The 24,979-nt window shown below is 48.1% G+C and overlaps 1 protein-coding gene across 1 annotated transcript; it reads left to right on the forward strand.

The window, feature by feature from the left end:
• The first annotated feature begins 8 nt into the window (after positions 1-8).
• EWSR1 (EWS RNA binding protein 1) lies at positions 9-19,268 on the forward strand. The gene is made up of 18 exons (XM_029284431.1): positions 9-159; positions 2,386-2,422; positions 2,654-2,705; positions 4,100-4,223; positions 6,953-7,139; positions 7,380-7,544; positions 8,023-8,231; positions 9,140-9,323; positions 12,175-12,212; positions 12,796-12,828; positions 13,327-13,445; positions 13,845-13,974; positions 14,800-14,922; positions 15,029-15,194; positions 15,975-16,072; positions 16,151-16,213; positions 18,416-18,668; positions 18,766-19,268. The coding sequence occupies exons 1-18, from the start codon at positions 147-149 to the stop codon at positions 18,803-18,805; spliced, it is 2,034 nt and encodes a 677-aa protein (XP_029140264.1). The 5' UTR covers positions 9-146; the 3' UTR covers positions 18,806-19,268.
• Positions 19,269-24,979: the final 5,711 nt, after the last annotated feature.

A 24,979-nucleotide genomic window follows, 5' to 3' on the forward strand; every position in this document is an offset into this window, starting at 1 on the left:
ACCTCGCGCCTGCGCAGTCCCGGGCTGCAGAAAGACCGGGAGGACGTTAGCGAGGAGGGAGGAGGCGGAGAAACGACGCTGACGACGCCGAAGCGGGACAACTAAGCGGCGGCGGAGGAGACAGCGGAGGGGAGCGCAACTAAGCGATGGCGTCGACGGGTGAGGCGAATCGTCCGGGGCTTAGCCGGGAGGGGGGGAAAGAAGGCCAAAAAAAAAAAAAAAGCCGTGAGGGCGCCGCTAGAAGCGGGCGGCGAAGAGAAGTCTCGGCATCGCCTCCTTCTGGAGAAGCCCCACCGCTCCCGAGCGCAGGCGGGGGCCGGACCGGGGAAGAAGGTCGGCCGGGGCGGCCGTTGAGGGGGCCGAGGCGGGGGAGGGGCGGCCGGGGCGCCTGCGAAGTGCGCAGGCGTGGGCCCTAGTTACGGAGCGCGCATGCGCAAGCGAGGCGCTGCCGCCGGGCCTACTCGCTTTATTGAACGGCGGCGCGCGCGGGTGGGAGGAGAGGCGGAGGGTGGAACAGCAGCGCCATTTCCCCCCCCATACACTTTTTTTTACTCCACTGGGTGACTTTATCTCCCCCTTTTTAAACCTCTTCCTCGCTTTCACCTAGGCCAGGGGTAGGCAACCTTGGCTCTTTGATGACTCGTGGACTTCAACTCCCAGAATTCCTGAGCAAGCATGGCTCAGCTTGGAAACCTCTCCCTTTCCCCTCAGCGTGGCTGGCTCAGGAATTCTGGGAGTTGAAGTCCACGAGTCATAAAAGAGCCAAGGTTGCCTACCCCTGGCCTAGGCGCCCTTCCTTTCTTCCTTCTTTCCTTCCCGTTTTTTAATACTTCCCTTCTTGTTCTGTTCTTTTAGCTCTGCCTCTGATTATACTTTTTACCTCTTGCTTTCCTCCCCTGCAAAAAGGCCTCCTGCTTTCTTTGCCTTTATGCCCTTAATTCCTTACATATGTGTGTATGCGGATATATGCATTGTGTATTTATTGTCATGTTTAGGCATGGCAATAAATATTTGGAGGTGGTGACCCTTTGAGAGCTGTATGCAACGAAATTCATTTTAATGTATGCTGATCAGTGTACATTTAAAGTGACAATAAAGTTCTGTTCTGTTTCAGTGTTTCTCAAACTCAGCCATTTTAAGATGGGTGGACTTCAACTCCCAGAATTCCCTAGGCAGCATGGGAGTTGAAATCTGTGCATTTTAAAAGTTAGAGTAATTTTAGAGGGTTGGATTTTGATTTTACTGCTTTCATTTTATGCCTTAGCTGACTGTTGTTTTCCATTCTGCATTATTGAACACGGTTTGCAAGGAAATGAGCAATATAGATGGATCATTCTAAAATACAAGACAGCCAACCAAATTTATAAAGCACTTTTCTAAAGGAAGCAGATGTGTTAAAATGAAACTTCATTTTTAACCAAGGAAATAGATTGTTCTTAAAATATTCTTAGCAATGCCTTTCCCCCCAGTTTTGTTGCTCCAAGTAACCAGTGGTAGCAATTTACATCTCCTGAAGTTACATCTAGTTTATAAAAGAGTATAATTTGCTAAGTTACAAGGTGTGGGAACTTGTTTACTCTTGCTGCAGCTGATAATGGCTTCTGAAATTTGTCCTGGGGGCACAAAAAAAAGGCAGTTCAAATATGTGCGTATAGAACATAATCCAATCACAACTCTGCAATTTAGAAAGTCAAGATCAATAGTACATTTGGAAATAAGCCACTGCACTCTATTAGTGAGCAGACTTAGAAAGGTCTGTTAGTTCCAGTTGGAGACTTAGGGGGTAAGATTTGTTTAGTTTCTTCCCTCACTGAGACTTTAAAGAATTATAAGATGCTTGTGAGGGTTACCTGCTTACAGCATATATACACATGTATATTTTAGTATGGTATTGCAAAAAAACAGCTTTTAATTCTTTAAAGATTCCATTTTGAATGCTGTTAAACTGCATAAAATACAGTAATACTCCTTATGGAAAATGAAAAGCCAAACAAATGAAACAAAAACTGATTTTACTGTTGATCAGAAAATATTTTACATGATAAAGCAGGAAAAAAATTGAAAATAATATGTGTAGAGCAGGGGTCCCCAACCCCCGGTCTGTGGGCCCAGTGCACAAACGAGCACCAAAAGTTGTAAAGTGAAACTTCACATAAAAACCAAAATTACACTCTGATTGCACTATATAAAAGCTGCTTGCATATTGCTTCCATAATGGTAATTCTTTTAATTGGTCCATCTTCTGATGAATATTAGCACAAGCTCTTTCTTCTCAGGAGTTCTTAGCACATTTACTCTGAAAAGAAAAGACTAGATTTTAGATTGAGTTGGTTTTATAGTAATTTGTTTTCCTTATTCTTGATTTTGTCTTCTTACCATCTGCAGATTATAGCACCTACAGTCAAGCAGCTGCCCAACAGGGGTGAGTTTTTCTATATATAGTAATGTTACATAAAGAAAACTTGGATTAGAGTTCTAAAATGTTCTCATTCTAAAATATTCTATTCTGAAATATTCTTTGATATTGCAGAGTTGGCATGAAGAGTTTTGCTTTTTACTTTACATCTGAAGCAATGCATTTTACTCCTTTTTAAACCATGTTTTTTTTTGTTTTGTTTTATAAACCTTCAAATATCTTGTCTTCTTTTCATAGCTACGCAGCATATGCAGCTCAGCCAGCTCAAGGATATGCACAGACTACCCAGGTAAAATACAACCACTGTGATAACAATAAAAATTGTGACCAATTTGAAGCTTTTACATATTTTGCTAGATTAAAAAAGCAAGCAGGAAGCTATTAAATTAGAAAGAGCCTACCTCATCTCTATTCACTGCCTCTTTGTATTGGCAGTCTTAAGAAAGAAAATGCCAAAAGCCCATGAAAAATGTTGGCAAGCTTTTCTGTAAAAGCCACTTCTCCCCTGATTGAAGTGTTCTTTTTAAACAAGGTTTTGTGTAGTCCTTGGTGCTCTCTGTGTTTGGTTGGTTGTTTGCTTGCAGATGTTTCATTACCCAACTTGACTGATGTTGTTACCTAGCTGGGTAATGAAACGTCTACAAGCAGATAAACTCAGGACCAAGGACTCCACATTTCTATTAAGCTGTTTCTATTAAGCTGCAGAGATTCTCTTTTGCTGAAAGTAGGTTTTATCATACATGGAATATAGAATAGCTAACTTAATGCTAAAATTAACTGAAATGCCCCCAAAGAGCAACTAACAGTGGTAACACAGGAAGTAGCAATTTAATCTCTTTCCCATATTTACCATAAGGCATATTTTTGAAGCTGCATTCCCATACATACTTATTGGGAATATTCTTCATCAAACTGTGCGGATACCAAAGTTGTTTATACAGGCTTGACTCTTAATTGCTGTTTACAAGCAAGATAAATGTTTTTGCGTAGTACTTAAGTATTTGAAAAAAACACACACAATTTGCCGCAGACGTCCCAAAAATGCTTTTTGCAAAAGGCAACTGGACTTTCTTTCTTGGGTTTTTCCTTCTCATCCAAGAAGCTCCTTCAGTTCAAGTAAGCTTTTGGGATGAGAATCAAAATGTTTTCAAAGGAAGGGGAAACCCACCCCACCCCCACCGCCCCCCAAAAAAGTCCAGGTGCTTTTTGCAAAAAAGCACCTCTGGGACAACCATGACTTGGATGACTGAGAACCTCCATAGACATTGTGCTGCAGAGTCGAGAGAAAATGAGAGAAAATTTGGGGAGCTTTAGGGTAGAGAAAAGTAACAACGGATGACTTAGCTGAAGGTAACTTCATTTCGCTAAGCGTTAGTCCTGTGCTAGATGAAATGCATTTTATTATTAATTTGAACTATCTGCTAATGAGCCGTAATTGATTTTTTTCCTCTGTGACATTCTCCTGGCAAAACAGAGTACTTCTTCATCTTGACCACCATCCGTATACCTCTTTTCCTTTTTCTCTCGGGTTTTGTAATCTTGGGAAGATTATTCCCTTGGTCTGCCTGACTGGAGGATATTTCAAAGTAGGAAATGGGAGGATGTAATCTCTGACATGCCTGCGCATAGAATTACATCTGCTCTCTCATGGCACAGTTTTAAAACATTTCTTCTTGCTGGCAGGCCTACGGACAGCAAAGCTATGGCACGTATGGACAGCCCACTGATGCCAGCTATACCCAGCCTCAGACCACAGCTACTTACGGGCAAACTGCATATGCCAGTTCTTACGGGCAGCCTCCAACCGGTGAGCACATCTGTCTTCAGTCACTCTAGTACAGGTAGTCCTTGACTTAGCAGCAGTTCGTTTAGTGACCATCCGAACTTACGATGGCACTGAAAAAATGACTGATGACCGGTTTTTTCACACTTAACGACCGTCGAAGCATCCCCATGGTCTCGCGATCAAAATTCAGGCGCTTGGCAAGTGACTCACATTTATGACGGGTGCAATATCCCCGGCGACCTTCTGAGAAGCAAAGTCAATGGGGAAGCCCGGATTCACTTAACAACCGTGTTACTAACTTAACAACTGCAGGGATTCCACTCAACAACTGGGGCAAGTAGGTCATGAAATGGGGAAATTTTTACTTAGCCAGATGTCTCGCTTAGCGACAAAAAATTTGGGGCTCAGTTCTGGCCGTATGTCGAGGACTACCTGTATTTATTTATTCTGGATGGGGGAGAGAATGATGCCGTGGATTAATTGGCCACCGAGAAAGATTGAGGGTGCTAGTTTTCACATAACTGAAACACTTCTGAACACGAGGGGGGGGGGGAAAGGCCACTCATGAATTAACATTCCTGGGTGTTCTGAGATGCTAGACTTTTCTATTGTTTCGAGGAAGTGAGTTTAAAGCGTGCTTGTTTGTTCTGATGAAATGCCCTCTACTTTTTGTCTCGTGCTTTCCACAGTAGAAGGGACCAGTACAGGTTTGAATATCCTGCTCAATTTTGCATGGGAAATGCTGTCCATTTTGTCTAAATGTATGGTGTTCACTCTTTAGGAGTTTTATTTTAACTCCGCCTAGAAATACCACGTTTCTACAAAAAGGGCCGTTAATTAGTTCTTTCTGGCTGCTGATTAAAAAAATAAATAAAATTTAAACCTCAGCTATGGGAAAAGACCATTTGGGTTAACTCTGCTTTTCTAGTTTACTAAAGGGTGAGCAACATAATTAGGCATATTTCAATTGTTAACAGCTCTCATCCCTGCATGTTTCATTTGACTGGTTGTTCCTCCAGAGGTATCCTTCCGTGTTTTGTAAATGTCCTGTGGAATACTTTGCTTGCACGGTTAAAGAATCAGGATCTGAATGCTTCATTTTGATATTGCAAGAAGATTGCCTTTGAAGGCTGGGCAGAAATCAGCTGAATTTTCAGTGCATGCAAAAACACTGGAAAACACTTCTACATTTCTAAGTAGCATGGTTTCTCTGATTAATTGTCCTCACTGTTAGGAAAGTTCTCCTTAATTCAAGGTTGCTTCTCTCCTTGATTAGCTTTAATCAGTCCTCTCCTTGATCACAACATTTCATAATTTCAGGGTACTCTATTTATTACATTTATTTGCCACCCATCATCCTGCAGTTTGAGGCAGCTGGGTGGCTTAACAGTATAATAAGACATTGTACAGTATAATAAAACAATATAAACATATGGGCATAAAAACAATTATAAAAATAAATCACAACAAACTGAAGAGCCATAGATGGGCAGTGGTTGCGGTACCTTCTCTGTTCCTGCACCAACCGCCTCCCGCTTGTCCTTCAGGGTCCCATGCCAACAGGCACAGCCAGGTCACAAGGCTTTTCCTGAGGGCCAGAAGAGAAGAGGGCCTGTAAAACCTCTGCCATTGTCGCAGCATTTTTGCATTATAAACTGCAAATGCCTGGATTCTGGTAGTATCTTGATGTCATCTTGGGCAGAAGGCTATGTCAGAATCGGATAAAAGAAGCTTCCCCAGCTGGTCTGCATTGCTTATGTCTTCCTGTTAGTCCATGCAGGGAAAAGGGTGGGGATATCTGGGAAAGTCTGGCAGACCGTATTTATGCTAGCAGAAAACGTAACTGAAATGGGGGGGGACACCCTTTGGGGAAAATCTTTTGCGCCCGGCCAGGGCTGTGCTACTTGTAAAGATTTTCTGAAGTTGCGCATCTTTGGTTTGGCATTTTTGGTTTTGTTTTTTTTAACCCTTCTCATGAATTTTTGAAGAAAGCTTGTTCAGAGATCTAATACAGACCAAAAAAAAAAAGATTGGGGAAGAACATTTACAATTGAAAAATGAGTACAGATAGTCCTCGACTTACAACAGTTCGCTTAGTGACCATTCAAAGTTACAATGGCCTGGAAAAAAGTGACTTAGGACCATTTTCGCCCTTGTGACCGTTGCAGCATCCCCGTGGTCAGGTGACTTGCATTTATCTATTGGCTGGCCTTCCTCAACCTGGTTACCCTCCAGCTGCATGGTTTCCAGCTCCCCAAATCCTCCACGGTAGTCAATCCTGATTAGAGAATCCTCTGATCTTTAATTTAAGACTTCCTTGATCTCGGATTAAAGTTATTTCAGGTGCCATAATATGTATATTTGCACAGGTAGTCCTTCACTTACAACCGTTGGTGTGAGGGCTCCTTGGTGCTCTCTGAGCTGGGCGGTTTTCTTGCAGACATTTCATTACCCAAACTAGGTAACATCTTCAGTGCCTTTGTTTAGTGGCGGTTCAAAGTTACCAATGCACTGAAAAAAAGGTTTTCACCCTTATGACCGTTGCAGCATCCCCATGCTCAGGGGATCAATATTCAGCTGCTTGGCAACTGGCATATTTACGACAGCTGCCGTGTTTTGGGGTCACGTGATCCCCTTGTCTCGCTTAGCAACAAATTGGGGGCAATTACGGTCATAAGTCGAGGACTACCTGTGCAACATGACCGATGACGAGAAGCACCCCAGTTTTACTTGCTTTGCTTCCTTTGCAGGTTATGCCACCCCAGCTGCCCCTCAGGCTTACAGCCAGCCCGTCCAAGGGTACGGCACTGCTGCTTATGACACCACGACTGCCACAGTCACCACCACGCAGGCTTCTTATGCCACCCCGTCTGCTTACGGCACCCAGCCTGCCTATCCTACCTATGGACAGCAGCCAGCAAGCACCACACCTGCAAGGTAACGTACGGATTTTGGTTGGGTTTTAAATAAAGTTGTCTCGTGCATTGGTTCTGCTTTTTCCCTTGGTTTTTCAAATGCTCCCCCGAATTATTTCCTTCCTGTTCTCCAGTCTTCTCTGGTCCCGTCTCCATGAATGCATACGTGAAGCAGCTCATATATAAAATTCACTCTTGTGTTGGGGACAGTACCAAAAGGCTTCGTATAAAGTATGCTTTTGTTTCTTAATTTCCCATTTAGACCCCAGGATGGCAGCAAGCCTTCAGAGACCAGCCAAGCTCAGTCTACTTCAACAGGCTACAGTCAACCAAGCCTAGGATATGGTCAGAGTAACTACAGTTACCAGGTTCCTGGAAGTTACCCCATGCAGCCAGTGACTGCACCTCCATCCTATCCACCAACCAGGTGAGCATTCACAAACTCTTAGGCTGTCGTCCTCTCTCTTTCCGTGTTTGGTTCCTGCTGGATGAAATGTGCTAGGATCGGACAACCTTTTTACAAGAAGCATTGAAGCTGGCGGCCCTTCTAAAGCTTAAACCATCTCGGGCCTTTGGTGACACACAATTTAAATACCTTGGCATCCCAGATCATGTCTTGGAGAGTGATTTCCGGAATAAAGACCCATAATACTGTGTTTGTATCGCAGGCTAGTTCGAAACCCAGCAATAAACACAGTGGAACATAAAGAAGTGGTTCTTTTTAGCAGTGGCGAACTGCTAATAACATACGTCCTTTAAATATGAAAATGCCTCAAACCCAGACTTTTTTTTTGTTTATGTCGGTTTAATGAAGATCAGCCGGCAGTTTGGGCAAGACCAGCTGCAAAGGACCCTTTAAAAACTTCCTTTTTTTAACCAGTAGCTGCTTTCCTGTGTCTTTTCAGCTACTCTTCTTCTCAACCGAGTAGTTACGATCAGAGCACTTACTCCCAGCAAAGCGGCTATGGGCAGCAGAGTAGCTATGGGCAACAGAGTAGCTACGGGCAGCAAAGCTATGGGCAGCAGCCCCCCACCAGCTACCCACCTCCCACTGGATCCTACAGCCAGGCACCAAGCCAGTACAGCCAGCAGAGCAGCAGCTATGGGCAGCCAAGTAAGTAACCCCCTCCTCTCCCCCCCCCTCAGTCCAAGGTCTCCCTTTCTGATATAAAAGTACTCCTTGCTTTGCGATCACAATTCGGCCAAAAATTTCTGTGGCTCAGCGGGAGAGTTGTTAAGGGAGCGTTTGTCCCATTTTACAACCTTTCTTGCCATGGTTGTTAAGTGAATCTCTGCGGTTGTTTAGTTAGTAAGACGGCTGTTAAGTGAATCCGGCTTCCCCCATTGGCTTCAGAAGGTGGCAAAGGGGGGATCACATGACCCCGGGACGCTGCATCCGTCATAAATACGAGTCAGTTGCCAAGCCTCTGGGTTTTGATCACGCGACCCTGGGGGAGGCTGCAATGGCCGTGTGAAAAAAGGTCATGTCACTTTTCCCCCCCAGTGCCGTTGTAAAAATTGAGCGAGTTAGACCGTGAAGCAAATGGTTGTAAGTCAAGGGCTGCCCCTACCGTTTCGGTTGTGGCTCATTCTGAATCTTCTGCTCCCCTCTTAAGAGATCTGTTTTCCTGTCAGATCCAACTTCGAGCCTCTGCTTGCCTTTAAATCCAGCGTTTCAGGGTTGTTGTTGTTTTTTAGGCCGGTTCCAAATCATTGATAAGAGGGACACAAAAAAGCTAGGTTGCTGGTAGAGGTCTGGTCCCAGCAGATCCAGTCAACTCTCTGCCCTTTGGAGTTTGTGCCCCTCTCTGTTTCCTTTGGACTTACTCAGCTGTAGTAGCGAAGTGGGTGGCTTATTTCATGGGATTGCTGAAGATGGGTGAAGCCCAAGCATCAAAGCCAGCGGGTAGAATTTGCGGCGGGTTCTTCTCTCACCGGTGGCCTGCAACCCTCGGGGCCGTTCGGGTGGCTTGTCGGGGCCCGGAGCCCAGGTCCTTAATGCTGTGTGAATTGCTCCTTTAGGTTCATTCCGTCAAGACCATCCCAGCAGCATGGGTGTGTATGGCCAGGACTCTGGAGGCTTTTCTGGCCCAGGAGAAAGCCGGAGCTTAAGCAGCCCTGAAAACAGGGGCAGGGGAAGAGGGGGATTTGATCGTGGAGGCGTGAGCAGAGGTGGGCGGGGAGGAGGAGGCCGCGGCGGAATGGGGTAAGAGTAAATCTTTTCTTCCTTCCTCTCCTTAATTTGATTTTACCCTCCCGCAGCAGCGAGAAGGGCTGAAAGATGTCAGAGCAAAATGGCTTTTCCATGGAGGATATGTTTATTAATAGCAAGTAGCTATATGGCTAATTAATCCATGGAACAATCTTGTTAAGGGGAATAGGCGCAGGATGTATTTTCCCTGCAAGCGATGGGAGGCCGGGTCACGAGAGGGATTTGGGTGTCCAAATTAACGAAACTTTCAGCTGCCTTCCACACTGAACAGAGGGGCCGTCCTCTGTGGGTTGAACAGTCTCTGGGTGGAACACACACACACACACCCCTTCCGAGAGCTCTGCATGTTATGCCTTTGCTCCTTGCTGGTTTTTGCTGTGTTCAGGTATACATACCGAGGTGCCCACGGCTTCTGGCAAAGCCTTTTTCTCCTTCTAGCTGTGTTTGCGCTCGGCAGTAGCTCCCTGAGCTAGTGGCAGAGCGACGCGTAGGTGTCCGCTACTTCCTCAAGCCCCACAGCTCTGGGGTGGCCAGTGCCCGCGTGCAGGTTTTGAAAACAGTGCCCAGCCATGCCCTTAAACAAGCAGTCACAAAGAAGTCAAAGTCGAGAGATGTGAGTTGCAGCTCCCCAAAGGAGCCTTTGGGTATCCCTAAATCAGTTCGGCCAGTTTCAGCTATGGCGGGATCTGGTTTGGGAAGTTTCTTCCCACCCGTTCTTGTCGCCCGTTGATGGATTGGTTTAAGGTAAAAGACACGGTGGTCGATGGAGGGACTTGGTTAACTGAAGGTGCTGTTGTGTGTGTGTGTGTGTGTGTGTTCTACCCACGTACGCCATGCTACGCAGAGGGTCCGCTGGGCAAACCGATTGGAGAAGGGACGGGGAAAGAAGAGGGTTCCGGCTGTCATCACTCCTGATGGGGGGGGGCATCTTCCCAGCTCCATCAGGTCTGATGACTGTGCATAAGCCAAAGAGCCCCTCTGCATAGCTGAAACACCAATGAATCTTTATTGTAGTCGTTCACTTGCTTTTATGACTTCCATACCAGTTCAGTTAATGACCCTTAACCTACTGAAGAAATAACCTTTCCAGGTTGGCTTGAATGGGAAAAAAGGGCTCCCTAGATTTATATGTAAAAGATTTCATTTATTAGGTGTTCCTAGATGTGTTTAAAATAGACCTAGACACTTGAAATGGCCATCACCACATCTCTTTCTTCTCCCCTTCCCCTTTCTTTTAAATCTCAAACTCATCTCTGTCTAGCCTTTTTGGACACGGGGCATCCCGATCCAATTCATACAGGTGCCCAAAATGCCACTTAAATTGAAAATTGGAAGTGGTGGTGGTGGTGGGGGGGTTGCCCTTGCTATTGGCAGTGGAAAAATCACACCTCAAAGCTGGCTCGGTGGTGTCAGCCGAGAGTTCGGGTGCGGGGTCCCTCCCTCGTGGTGTGGTGATGCCTTTCAGTATCTATCCTGCAGGTAAGGAGCCCAATGTTCTTAACATGATGCCCTTTTTCACTGCCTCAATATTTTTATATTTTCACTGGCTGTTAAACATGGAAACTTTTTAACATGCTTTGTCGCATTTATATGCTACAGGTTACAAAGTGAGAGACTTGTATACACTTCAGTACTTAAAAAGTACCCGTACTCAGTACTCAGCCGGCAGCATAATGAAAAGTGGGACTAGACACGGTGTCCATATGGAGAGGAAAAATATATATATATATACATATATACATAGAATATTTTTAAACCAAATGTGTACATTGTATAAATGGAAACCTTCTGTGTAACTTTGGTAACTGCATATAGTATTTCATGTTTGGTAATGAAACTAGAGGGGAGGTGTGATAACTCTAGAATTGTGTAAAATTAAAAGTGTAAACATCTGTTAAAAAGGGAAGGATTACATATATGGTATATACTTTGGGAACGAAGAAAAGCTGCATGCATCAGCTTAAAATTGTGTTTATTAAATTTTTTATGGGTTAATGATGCAATACTTGCTAACGGTTAGTTCTTCTCTCTCCTTTTTTAAAAAATTCACGTTCTTGTACTTTTTTTAAAAAAAAAATAATCACCCCACTTATGGAGGCTTTTGTTTGCCCACAAATTGTATTTCATGATTCTCCCCTGTGTTAAAAACACAAGATGCTGATCTTCATGGGAGTTGTGATACGCAAAGTTGCATCCTTAGACCTTGGAATACGGTGTATTATGTAAGACCTCCTTTCACAGAGACTGTTAAATCAAGTAGAGACCTTGAATGTATGGTTTAATGACTTGTCATCTGAATTGTATTCTAGGTTTGCTGTCTTTTTATTTACTTATTTATTTATTTTTGTTTTTCCGTTTTTGAACTGTTAATGTTAAAAAAGGTTTTCCAGCCAGGAATTTGGCTTATTCTCCCTCTCGCGAGAGGCTGAGGATGCAACTTTACGGTCGCAAAACGAGGAGGGAGTTGATGAGAGGACTATCCCAAATGTACCTGTATATAAATATATATATTATTTTGTTTTTTTAAAAAAAAAATGGGAAAAAAATTTCCATCGCTTCCGCTAGCGAAGTATTGCATGGTTAATGTCATTAGCCGTGGAACAGTCCCGCTGCCCAAGTGTGTGTGGTGTCCAGCCCCAGGCAAACAAAGGTGTTACGTGTGTAAAGGAGATTTGAACAAGCTGCCCTGAAGAAAGGCCTAGTGACGAGATGACAGACAGACAGACAGACAGATGCAATGTTTGGATATGTTAGCCAGTGCCCTCCTCCCAGTGAGCCCCAGTGGCTCCAAGCGGTACTGGCTTTTTTAAAGGGAAGGCCTTCATTTCTTCGTTTATCCCCCCAGCAGCGCTGGAGAGCGAGGTGGCTTCAGTAAGCCTGGTGGTAAGTTTTTGAGCATTACAATGGGATCGTGTTTTAAAAAAAAAAATGCAGCCAGAAAAAATTTAAAAAATAATAAATAACTTAATATTTGCTAGTTCCATAAACGGTTAAAATGCCCTATGCAACAGAAACTTTTAATGGGTACTGCTGGCAATGCCTTTGGGTCTAGAAGGTTTTAACCTACGGGTACAGAACAAAAGGGTGAAAAACCAAGGGTGATGCGGTGTTGAGAGAAACTAATTGGGGAAGGAATCACTTTTCAGAGGCTTCGGCGTTGTAATAAGCAACCTTGGTAAACTTTGGCAACACTGGTTGACGCAAGAAAGCCCCCCCCCTCGAACCACGTGTGTAAATATCAGGTGATGGTTTAGAAGGCTGCGAGAAACGGCAAGCCGCACAAGCATTAAGGGTTGTGCATTGCAAAACTTTTTTGCAGTGCGGTCCATTTGAGTTTTTTTTAACCCATATGCCATCTAATCGCGGTTGTAAATAGGTAGCTGTGTGTTTTGTTGGTGGCAGAGCTCGCAAGGCATGCACTAACGATGGCTTCTGTGATTTCTTTCTCCCCCCTCCCGGACGATAGGACACATGGATGAAGTGCCAGATCTCGATTTAGGTAACGTTGAAGTCCCCACTCAAAAGATCAGAGGTTCCCTATCGTTAGTTACCCCTCAGCAAAGCAGCCGCCTCTCCCGACTGCATCCTTTTGTCCTTTGCTCTTCTCGAAGCCCAGAATGGGTGGATCAGCCTGTTCCTCCCCCTGCTGTTTTGGTGGAAAGCAGTTAGGTCTCTTTTAAAGAGCCTGCATAAAATTCCAGCTCTTTAGGTCTTTGTACATTTACTTGCTCTGTTCTTGCACCTGGCTTGCCCTCTGCTGGCTGAAGTTAGATTAAGCAGCCTTGCTAACTATTATTTGTCATTCTGAGGGTCTCCTTGTGTAGCCTCTCTGGCTGATATAAATCAGAGTAGCAACTTGAACACAGCAACCCGGGTTTAAAGGTTGATGGGCAGGTCGCACAGGAAAAGGTCCTTGGAAAAGCAGGAAGTAACATTCAGTCAGTCCGAAGACGTGATGATGTGGCTGTTTGGGATGATGCGTGATTTCTGTTTACAGGCCCACCTGTAGACCTGGATGATGAGCTTGATAACAGTTCCGTGTACGTGCAGGGCCTGACCGACAATGTGACTCTAGAGGAGTTGACTGACTTCTTCAAACAGTGTGGCATTGTTAAGGTGAATATTAACAGGATTACCAAGAGATTTGGTGCCACTAGTAACTTGAAGGCATTTGATGGGGGAAATCCTGGCTTTATGTGGTTCTCCCTTTCCCCAAGTTATTTACTTGAGCCGGGATCGCTTTCTAGTAAATATTTTGAAACTCAATGTCATGAGCCGTGTGTGTGTATAGGAATTAAAAACAGATTTGGCTCCAATAAATGCCTGTTTCTGGACCTTTTGCTTAAAGACTAAATTGGGGTGCTAGATGGCTATGCAAGTTGTTGAGCTCAGTGTGTTTCAAATTAAGGTCGTCTGCACGCACCCGACATTCAATTGCCTGAATTTGCAACTTAAATTTTCAGCACTGTGAAAATGTTCTCTCTCTCTCTCTCTCCCCCCCCCCTCATTTCCCAGATGAATAAAAGAACTGGACAACCCATGATAACCATCTACCTTGACAAAGACACTGGGAAGCCAAAAGGAGATGCGACTGTGTGCTATGACGATCCACCCACTGCCAAAGCAGCCATAGAATGGCTGGATGGTGAGTTAGTGGCAACACGCACGTCACTACTAAGGGTTTAATTGAGAGTTTGCAGGGATTTGGCTTAAGGTGCCCACAGTCAGCAAGCCTGGGTTATGCGTTTGATGTCTGCAAAGGTGCCGTCGGAGGAGTGAGTGATTCAACCTTGAACAAAAGGATGTTTTGCCTCACGGAGAGAGAAAAACATGCAGAGGTCTGCCGAAGCCTCAGAAATGGCTACGTGAATGCAATGTGTGGAGAGTTGGCTGCCCCTCTCTGTTGAGTTTAGCTATGCAAAGACTTAACAGTGGTTTCTTCCAGCTTGGGGGAGGATTGGAAACTTCTTCCCTGGGTCAGCTAAGCGGAGGACCCCTCCTTTCCCTGTCATTTTCAGCCATCCCTGTTTTTTCTCCGTTGAGGAAGACACGGGACTGCTCTTGCCAGTTCAGACATTTTACACCTTTCCCCCCTTCAGAAAGCTTGGCTGATGCTCTTCAGACTAGCCTGGCATGAATATTGCTGGTGGGTGGCTCCTTCCTTCCCACCAATTATGCTGTTGGGGCAGTGTTTCCCAACCTCAGCAGCTTCCAGCTGTGTGCCCTTCCAACTCCCAGAATTCCCCAGCCAGCCTTGGAAGTGCACACGGCTGAGCGTGAGAAATATTGTGTTGGGGAACGGAGTCCTGTTCCCAATTCCTCCTCCTCCTCCTCCTCCTGGCACGACGGCCCTGAGGACCCTGCCTTAAATTTGAATAGCTCAGGCCTCCTTACCAGCTGTCCACGTGGCGAGCCCCTGGGGCGCGGCGTTGAAGCTTGGATGACCAAGACCATTTCTGCTTCGTTTCAGGGAAGGAGTTTCAAGGCAGCAAACTCAAGGTCTCCATGAACCGGAAGAAACTGCCTCTGAACAGCATGCGAGGAGGCATCCTGCCACGGGAGCCTCGTGGCATGCCCCCGCCTCTCCGTGGAGGTAACCTTGGGGCCCAGGGCATGCGGTCTCCGGGCATGCACAAAGCGGCATGTGAGGCACCACTGGGGGGTGGTGGTCCTTGGACTCACCAGCTGTTGTCTTTTAGGCCCAGGAGGGCCAGGTGGCCCTGGCGGTCCGATGGGTCGTATGGGCAGCCGAGGTGGTGACCGGGGTGGAGGCTTCGCCCCGAGAGGGCCCCGAGGATCCAGAGGAAACCCTTCTGGTGGAGGAAATGTCCAGCACCGAGCCGGAGATTGGCAGTGCCCCAACCCGTAAGTCCTCTGATGCTTCTTCCCTCCCAAAGATAGTAACGTCCCGGCATCTCTGGCCTGCTTTGGGGCTTCCATATCGCAAAAGGCTGGGAATAAAGCAGGGCCCTCTCTCTCAGCGTAACTGATCTCTGCATGGCATGTTCGTCGCCCAGCTTTTTAGTGCCTCTGCCCACCTTGGGCAGGACACACAGGTGTTCCTCGACTTACAACCGTTCGTTTAGTGACCCAAGTTACAACGGCACTGAAAAAAGGGCCGATTTGCACACTTACCACCGTTGCAGCGTCCCCGTGGTCACACGATAAAAATTCAGACGCTTGGCGACTGACTCATATTTATGACCAGTATCTTTGTGATCCCCTTTTGCGACCTTCAGCCAAGCGAAGTCAATGGGGAAGCTGGATTCACCTAACAACCGGGTTACTAATTTAACAGCTGTAGTGCTTCTTCGCTTAACGGTAGAGCTCAAGGAAGGTCACAAAATGAGGCAAAATTCATTGTCTCGCTTAGCGACAGACATTTGGGGCTGAGTTGTGGTTCGTAATTCAAGGGCTGGTTGTCGTTCATTTTCCTGTCTTACCTACACAAGTTCCTAGCCACTCTCCTGCTTTCCCAGAAAAGCAGAGGTGACGCTCTCCGCAGCGGTCCTCCTGCAGGACGAGGGGCGCTGCTCCTCCTTTGCCCTTGCCTGAGAGCGGGGGGGGGGGCTTTGGCTGCCTGGGTCAGGCCGGGCCTCCCCACAACAGGCATTCTCCTCTCAATGGAACCCTGGTCCTTCCTAGGGGCTGTGGAAACCAGAACTTCGCTTGGAGAACAGAATGCAACCAGTGCAAGGCCCCGAAGCCCGAAGGCTTCCTTCCACCGCCCTTCCCTCCACCAGGTACGTCCCGACTCTCTGCGAGCTGGGGTGGGAGTCGGAATATGTGACACTGATCTCTGCTTATGTGATATTCACAAGGTCCTGGATTCTTGCTTGGAAAACCGCTGCCACTTAGAGGGCTCATATACGGGACAAATAGTGGTAAGGGTACTGTACAGGTGGTATCTTTTTCCTTCATTTGCGTATTCGCTTCTGGAGCAGTACATGAGGAGATGGTCCCACACAGAGTAGAACAGGAGCCGCTGTTGGTAACTAGCAGCGTGACCCACGGGCGCATGCTCGGACAGGAGCCCAGGTAGAGAGGAAGCTGCTCCATCATTGGCGGTGGGGGGGGCTGGGGGTTCTTCCGCAAGAGCTACGCCAGGTTCTATGGGGCCCGGGATAAGGAAAGTTCTGGAAGAGCTTCGGTGTCTTCCCATCTCCTGTGCAATGTGTTGACGCAAGCAACTTCTCTGTGTGGCTGCTGACGACTTGGAGCAGGCGGTCTCCAATCTGGGTAACTTTTAAGACCGGTGGACTTCAATTCCCAGAATTCTTCAGCCAGACAAATAGAACCTCCCACTTGTAGTGTTCCTGCAGTCACGTGAATTAATGTTGGGGCCCTTGGCAACCGGTATCGATTTAACCCTGATTGCAGCTTTGCCCTGGGCTCCTAAGATTACCATTATGTCAGGGGTCCCCAGCCCTCTGGTCCGTGGCATGCCAGCAACCGGTCCACGCAGACAAGCGAAGCCTCATCCGCGGGATGCAGGCAGCATGCTAAACCACGCCCCTCCCATCTGCAAAAAAACCCTCTCTCCACAGAACTGGTCCCTGGTGCCCAAAAGGTTGGGGGCCTCTGCATTATGGGACCCTCCCAGTAGGCAGAGTCAACAAGGAAGCTGGATTTGCTTAATGACCACACGCTTCTCTTAATTGCAGCGATTCTCTTAATGACTATGGCCTAAAAAGGTCATACAACTCAGCCTTGCTGGTGGGATGGGACCATTTTTGTAGAGACCTTGTGCCCTTTAATAGGCAGCTACATGTTCCTCCCGTCGTGATTTCCTGTATTTGCAAGCTGCTTAGAAAGGACTGGTTGGGGCTGAATGAATTAAAAGGGTTTTTTTTTTTTTAAACCAGGGCGACACTATTCATTGCCCTGGTTTTTGCTTTCTGGCCAACCTTGCCTGAACGATCGGCCTGACTCCAGTTTTTCTCACTGGAGAAAGGGTTAAGATTCCCTGGGGAAAGCAAGCCAGTTGGGTGCTGGGCACAGTCTTGTCTTGACTGAATCGCCTATTTTGTTGTTTTTCCCCACCTTAGTTGCTCCCTACTTGAGGTAGCCAAGCCAGCCTCAACTTACCTCCAAACTCTCTTTAAACGTTAGGCTTAAAAGGCCCAGCAGCCCCCTGAGGATAAACTGGACGTTGGTTTATCTCAACTAACCGATGCCTTAAATATTAGATACGGGGCTGGGCATGAATAGCATGGTGGTGATGACAAAAGAGTATTTTGGTGCTTCATGCTGCTCTTTTAATGGGCAATCCCTGGCTCAGCCTGCATGTAACATGCCCTCCGTTGTGGCCCTCGCCACTTCCCTGTGAGAAGCAGCCTCCCATTCCCCAAAAGTCTGCATCTGATGAAGAGGCCTGCCCCAGTGTGCTTCCTTTGTCCCTGGACGAGCGGAACAAGCTGTCTCCTTGTCCTGGAAGCAGGGATCTCTACCACCTCAGCGGATGTCTTAAAACCTGCCCGCCTGCCGGCTTCTGTTTTTATCATCTGTGCCTCTTTGGAAAACAAAAATCAGCCCGATTTCAGAGCAGCGCTTTTCAAAACTGGGGAACTTTAAGATGTGTAGACTTCCAGCTCCCAGAATTCCCCAGCCGCTGTGGTGGTTTTGGAATTCTGGGGGGGCTCAGAGTCCACATATCCTTAAAGTTGCTTAGTTTGGAAAAACAAAACAAAACCCCACTCTTTTAAATTTCAAGACCTGTTAGGAAAATCTGATCTCCTAATTTGGAATCTGTTAGCACAAATCTCACCCCTACAAACCATCCCGCTTTAATGTACTCGATGGAAGTCAGTTCAGCTTGACTCTTTCTCCCTTTGGATATACCGAAAGCATGAGAACAGGAGAGAAACGGGGCATTTGGGAGTTTGCTTGCTGCTCTGTCCACACCCACCACTGTCACGTTGACAGAGGAGTGGACGGATCCTGTTTTTTGGGGGTGGGCGATTTAAAATGCACCCGCGATTTTATGGTGTCCCGAGTAGCTTGACCCGTGTGAAGCCAGCCCGCCGTGGGTGCTCCTGAGACGGGTGGCCCTGCCTTGACTGAGCACTGCTGTCTTCCTGCCTTAGGTGGCGACCGCGGCAGGGGTGGCCCCAGCGGCATGAGAGGAGGCCGAGGAGGGCTCATGGACCGTGGCGGCCCCGGAGGGATGTTTCGTGGCGGCCGTGGCGGAGACAGAGGTGGATTCCGAGGAGGCCGTGGCATGGATCGTGGGGGCTTCGGAGGGGGCCGGCGAGGAGGCCCTGGGGGGCCCCCTGGACCTCTTATGGAGCAGCTAGGAGGCCGAGGCAGCAGGCGTGGAGGACCAGGGAAGATGGACAAGTAGGTGTGGGAATTTGGGATGGCGGAGAAGGAAAGGAAGCCGGAGGGGGCGGGATTTGGAGAGCTTAGCTCTGTTCTGACCCTTTCTTTCTTCCAGGGGGGAGCACCGTCAGGACCGCAGAGACCGGCCCTATTAGCGGCCAGCGACTCCCCTTTTTTTTCCTGCTGGACTGCATTTACTACCAGATTTATTTTTTAAACCAGAAAATGTTTTAAATTTATAATTCCATATTTATAATGTTGGCCCACAACATTATGATGATTCCTTGTCTGTACTTAGTATTTTTCACCATTTGTGGAGAAACATTAAAACAAAAGTTAAATGGTAGCGTGCCGAGTTATTCTTTATTCTTTTTCTTTCTTCCTTCCTTCCTTCCTTTCTTTTTTTAAAAAAAAATATATGGTTGTTTTAACTAAAAACTCGTTTGGAAAAACAAAAAAGCAGCTTTGTTGTGAGCATGCCCAGTAAATTGTGTGTGTTGGAAGTCAGGAGGATGGAAACTCAATGTAACAATGTTCATGATTGTGATGTTTTTTTTTTATTAAATAAACTTCCAAATGTTTATAAATGCAACACTTTGGAGCATGTCTTCACACCTGCAAGAATAAATTGCCCGTCAGGGAGTCCTCAACTTACGACACAACTGAGCCCCAAATTTTCTGTTGTCAAGTGAGTCAGTTGCCAAGCATCTGAATTCTGAACGTGGGGATGCCATTAGTGTGAAAAACAATCCTAAGTCACCTTTTTCAGTGCCGTTGTAACTTCGAACGGTCACTAAATGAACTGTTGTAAATTGAGGACGACCTGTATTCTTGAGGCTGTTTGGTTTCTTACCTGCAGACTCTTTCAGATCCGAAGTTTTTCATTCGGTTGTACACTGAATTATTTCACACGACGCCGTGGCTTGCCTATAGAACCATCTCAGTTTGCACGACGATTGTTTTAGTGACTTTTCGCCTAGCAGAGAAAGACCTCCACAGCAGTGCTTCCCAACCTCAGCAGTTTTTAAAATCTGGGGACTTCAACTCCCAGAATTCCCCAGCCAGCATGGAGTCTTCAATGACATTCTCAAGGTCATCGGGATGGGAACTGCGTAGGAATCTCTCTGGTGGGAACCGTTCCACAATGGAGAAGTTGCCTCTCTGCAGCAGGTGGCAGCATTTTGCTGTAACTCCACAGTATCCTCTCTTCCCTCTCCTTTGAAATTTCCCTGCCAGATGTGCAGCAGTGAAAGGCTGGCTTGAATAAAAGGAGCCAACAATTTCCAGATGCTGAATCGGAAGTACTGCAGCGTGTAATAATTGGAAGATCAGAACCAAAAAAAAAAAAACACCATTCCAGGATTACAGAATTCAGCCTGGCGCCAGAGTCTAGATGAGCATCTGCTTAAACACAGCCAGGGATTCAAGCCCAGGGTTAGAAGAAGCCTTGAGGTCATCAAGTCCAAATCAAAACATCCTCGGCTGCTTAACAGTATAACAGAAATAATAGAGTAACAAGAGTTGGATGGGACCTTGGAGGTCTTCTAGTCCAACCCCTGCTCAAGCAGGAGAACCTACGCCATTCAGGACAAGTGGTTGTTCAGTCTCTTCTTAAAGACTTCCTTTGTTGGAGCATTCACAACTTCTGAAGGCAAGCCATTCCACTGGTTAAAAGTTCTCAACTGTCAGGAAATTTCTCCTTAGTTCCAGGTTGCTTCTCTCCTTGTTTCATTTCCATCCGTCGCTTCTTGTCCTGCCTTCTCGTGCTTTGGAGAATAGCTTGACTCCCTCTTCCTGGTGGCAGCCCTTCAAATCCTTGAAGACTGCTATCACGTCACCCCTAATCCATTTGTGTCTCAAGTGAGACAGCGTTTCAGCCTTTTATAGAAATGTCCGCTGCCAAATTATTTCCTAGAATCTGGGCTCCCTTTGAATCTAGGTGGCCCCCTCCCTGCTCTCAGCTTTGTCCAGTTAATCCTCTTTTCTTTTGTTTTCCATTTTCAAACTTTGCAGTGCGATCATGACTCAGCTACTGACAAAAGCAGAGAGGAGAGATGTGAAGCTGTTAACTCTGATTTTGCAATACTTTCTAGTGCTACCAAACGGGGGGATATAGTGGAGCTATTCTGTCTTCTTTCCCTGCAAAGAAAAAAAAACGAGCTAAAAACAAAAGCAGGCTTTGCAAATTATACAGACGTGTCTGTGTAATCACCAGGCGTTGACTTCGGCTTAACGGAAACTTTACCTATATATCGTTTTATGGTTTATAACTTATTTGCTTTCCTGCTCTGTGCTCCCTGCCCCAATAGGACAAACGGTCGTGTTTAATCTACTGTCATAAAAAGTAAAGTTAACTTTGCTCTCCATTCTCATGTGCCGCAAAATGTTGCGGACGTGTCCATTAAGCCATTGGGCAGCGTTAAGCTTTAAGATGTGTGGACTTCAATTCCCAGAATTCTCCAGGTGACCTGAGAAACACAACATTCGTGTTAGGGTAAAAAAAAATGCTCTCTCTTTGTATGTGCCTGCACACATACTTCTGTACGAATAGGTTATACATGTAGCCCTTGACTTGGGATCACAATCAGGACCGGAAGTTCTGTTACTAAGCAAGTTGGTTTGTTAAATGACTTGCGTCCAATTTTATCATCCTTCTGTCACGATTGTTAAGTGAATCTGCCGTTGTTAGGCAAATTGTGTGGTCCTTAAATGACTCCAGCTTCCTCATTAACTTGGCTTGTTCTGGAAGCTGGCTGGGAAGGGCGCACAAATGATGGTCACATGATTCTGGGATGCAGCAACCGTCATTTAATTACATGGCAGTTGCTAACTGGCCCAAATTTTGGTTAGGTGACCGTTATGATGCTGAGACAGCCATAAGTGTGAGGACTGGCCAAAAGCACTTATTTCAGGGCCAATATCGAACAGTTGCTAAACAAAGGGTTGTAAGTCACAAGGCCCTGGGTCGAAGGGATGTTGACCTAGCCTCTTTGGCCAAATCCAGAGTTTAGCGATCCTTCTGTATTTAGGATGGGCTCTGAAGCCACATATTCCCCATCCTGCAAACTCCCAGATAGGTTTTTCTCTCGGTCTGGAGTTTTCAGAGTTTTTCAGACCCCGGAACTTGTTAAGTTCACCAGCTGGTGAACTCCAGCGTCTTTCCATTCGGATTGCTCCCGAATGGTTTTCCCTGGGTCTGATGACCCGGGTTGTTTTTTGTGCGCATTTGGGTTCAACGCTTTCTTGGCCCGCTGCCCTGTGTCACGTTGCCCGAGTTGGGCGGTCACTTACATGTGCTAAACAAATAAAGGGAACAAAAGTTCTCGCCAAACTGGGGTTTGAAGAACTGGAAATAATTTCTGGTTCAATGGCTTTCTTTGCTTCGCTGGCTGGGCCGGTTCCCAAGTTGGGGTAAAGAAAAGAGGATGTAGGTTTTCCTCTTTTCCACCCAGACGCCCTGGGCCGCCCCCTCCCTCCCTCCCTCCCTCCCTCGCTTGTCTCTGTTTTCCTCTGTTTGGGCATCCAGTGAAAAGCAGGGGGTTTCCATAGCAATCCCCATCTAAAGAGGAACCGAAAAGAGCCCCAGGACTCTACCGGGTTCAAACAAGTCTCTGTTTCAGCCTTAGCAACTCTTGACCTGAATCCAAATCCCAGAGCTGGATTGGATAATGCAGGGATGCTTGGTTGTGTGGACACAGCTCCCCTGGTTTGTGAACCCGGGTTGAAGTGTGGGTAAAGGCAGAGATCGGGGATCGGGGCGTCGTCTGAGCCAGATCGGAGCCCTCGGGTCTCTTGAGCTTGCACAGAGCGTTCCTCGTAGAATAAGCGAGGGATCTGCTTCCCTATTCTAGAAGTTGGGATATTATTATTTTTTAAAAAGGGCTGTGAAAGGAAGGGTACCAAGTCCCGAGCGCCCATCTACAATTCACGAGCTGAGAGAAACGGGAGGCATCCGGGAGCCCACCAGCCAAGCCAAGGTTGCCTCTGAGCGCGGGCCGAGCGCCTTGTCGCGGCCGCCCGCATTGCGCAATTCTGACCCCCCCTCCAGCTCCCGCCCGTCTGGCCTGCCCCCCCCCTCCCCGGCCAGAGCAATGCAGCGCTGACCCGAAGGAAGCGGGGCGTGTTCGGCTCTTGATCCGGATGAGATCAAGGCGCCGGCAGCGGCAGGCGGAGCCGGAGTGGCTCCGGTTTGCGCAGGACCTGCCCGGCCTCGCGCTCGCCGCCTCGGGCTCCGGAGGCGCGCAGTCCCGGCGAGGGCTGGTCGGGCGCAGTAGGCAGGATGCCCTCGGGGAGCCGGGGCCAAAGGCGCTGCTAGGGTTCCCCTCCTCCTCCTCCTCCTCCTCCTCCTCCTCTCTTCCTTCTCCTCTTTTCGTCCTCCTCCTCCTTTCCTCCTCTCTTCTTCCTCCTCCTCTTTTCCTCCTCCTCCTCCTCCTTTCCTCCTCCCTCCCCCCCCTCCTCCTCCTTTGCCGGGCTGGCAGCTCCACCTCTTCCTTCGCCTGGAGCCGCGGGATCCCGGGCCAGAGGCTGGGAAGCTCGGCGGAGGCAGCGGCAGCCCCGTCTCGGCTCTCCTGCCTTCCACCCCGCTCGCCCACTCGCGCGCTCGGGGGAGCCCCCAGCACCCCGGCCGGCTCTCCCCTCCTGGCCCAGGATCCCGGGCGGAGGAGGAGGAGGGCAGCCCCGCACGTGGGCCGGGCGGAAGGGACGCGCGATGCCGGACCGGCCGGGGTGAAGCCGAGCGCGAGGCGCGGGGGGGCCTCCGGCCAGCCTGCTGCGAGCCGGCCCGGAGCGCCCCGACATGGCCGGACAGGTGAGTCGAGTCGGGGGCGGCGGGGCCCGCCGGTGGCTCTGCGGCGCAGCTCTCGGGGCGAGTAGGGTGGCGCAGAGATTTGGCCGGGAAACTGCGGCGCCCGCCAGGATGATGACTTGCAGGTGGGAAGGGCGCCCCCGACGGCTCCTCGCCCGCCCGCTGCCCGCCTCCGCCTGGAGGGCAGCGCGGGCCCTTTGGAATAGGGCGGGGGGGCTCGCTGGGAAGGCCGGGAAGCATGGGCACTGGAGTCCCCGGAGGAGAGACCCTTGGCGCCCATCTGGCAGGAAAGCCGGGGAAGCATGGGCACTGGAGTCCCCGGAGGAGAGACCCTTGGCGCCCATCTGGCAGGAAAGCCGGGGAAGCATGGGCACTGGAGTCCCCGGAGGAGAGACCCTTGGAGCTCTTCTGGCAGGAAAGCCGGGGAAGCATGGGTATTGAAGTCCGAAGAGCTCCAAGGGTCTCTCCTCCAACTGCCCCCTGCGTCCCAGCCTTGGGCCGTCCCCCCTCTGGCTACAAGGTGTGCGTGGTTCCGGAGACTGGGCGTCTGAGCCTGTCTGTCTGTCTGTCCCTCCGTCCATCTCCGCCTGCCCCCCTCCCACCCCCGCCTTCCCGAAGTGTATCCCACCCCCTAGACGAGAATGGGCTCTGGAGTTGCCGGCTGGGGCTGGAGGGAATCCCCTCCCCCTCATTCTGCCGACGGCTTCTGTCATTCTCTCCCCCCCCCCCTCCAGTAATTCAGAGGTTGTGTTAGCGGGACGGCGGATCGGCTGCGGAACGGGGGGGAGGGGGGCTGAAATAACCGGGATGGCACACGAGCAGAAAGAGGTGGGAATCGGAGGGATCCGGACGTGGGAATGCCCCCCCCTCCTTTCCAGCAACCTCTCCTTCGCTTCGCTCCAGGGCTGTAATTTTGTGGGGAAGGGGCATTATTAGCCCTTTGCTGGCCGCTCTTCTGGGAAGGCTGCAAATAGGGATCACATGATCCCAGGATGCTGCAACCCTCATAAATGGGCAGGCTTTGGAGCAGGAAAAAAAGGGGGGGTAGAAAATGTACAGAACAGACCGCTGTCCCCCTCTTGAAACCTCCATCCGTCCTTCAGCACTAAGAGAAATCCGAAAGATTTTCTGGCACATGGTAGAAAAACAGGAGCCTCCTTCTTGGGCAGGGATGTCTTTTGGCACATTCCTGGGCACATCTGCTTATTTGTGCAGATGTGGGGCGGCACCTTTTCCGAGTAACATGTTTTATTAAAAGGTGTGTGTGCTGTTGTGAGCAGCAGCCTTTTTGTGAAATGTGTTACTCGGAAAAGGCACTCAGTTGACCCCTCCTGATTTTATTCATGCAGGGAACTGATCTCTGTAATAAAATAAATGAGATGTACCATCCTGGAAGGTAAAATCATATTTTAATCTGACAATTTAAATATTTCATTTTAATTTAATTTTAATTTTGTAATTGTTATTGGTGTTTTTAATCGATTGTCAGCCGCCCTGAGTCCGCAAGGAGAAGGGCGGGATATAA

The sequence above is a fragment of the Protobothrops mucrosquamatus genome, unplaced genomic scaffold (genome assembly GCF_001527695.2).
Source record: "Protobothrops mucrosquamatus isolate PMUCROS unplaced genomic scaffold, P.Mucros_1.0 scaffold593, whole genome shotgun sequence".
NCBI classification, from domain to species: domain Eukaryota; kingdom Metazoa; phylum Chordata; class Lepidosauria; order Squamata; family Viperidae; genus Protobothrops; species Protobothrops mucrosquamatus.

Bases quoted from the DNA above. Each gene is read 5' to 3' on its own strand.
- EWSR1 (XM_029284431.1), top strand. The intron at 8,232-9,139 runs GTAAGTAACCCC...TTGCTCCTTTAG, and splicing joins CAGCAGCTATGGGCAGCCAA to GTTCATTCCGTCAAGACCAT. The intron at 14,923-15,028 runs GTAACCTTGGGG...GTTGTCTTTTAG, and splicing joins GCCCCCGCCTCTCCGTGGAG to GCCCAGGAGGGCCAGGTGGC.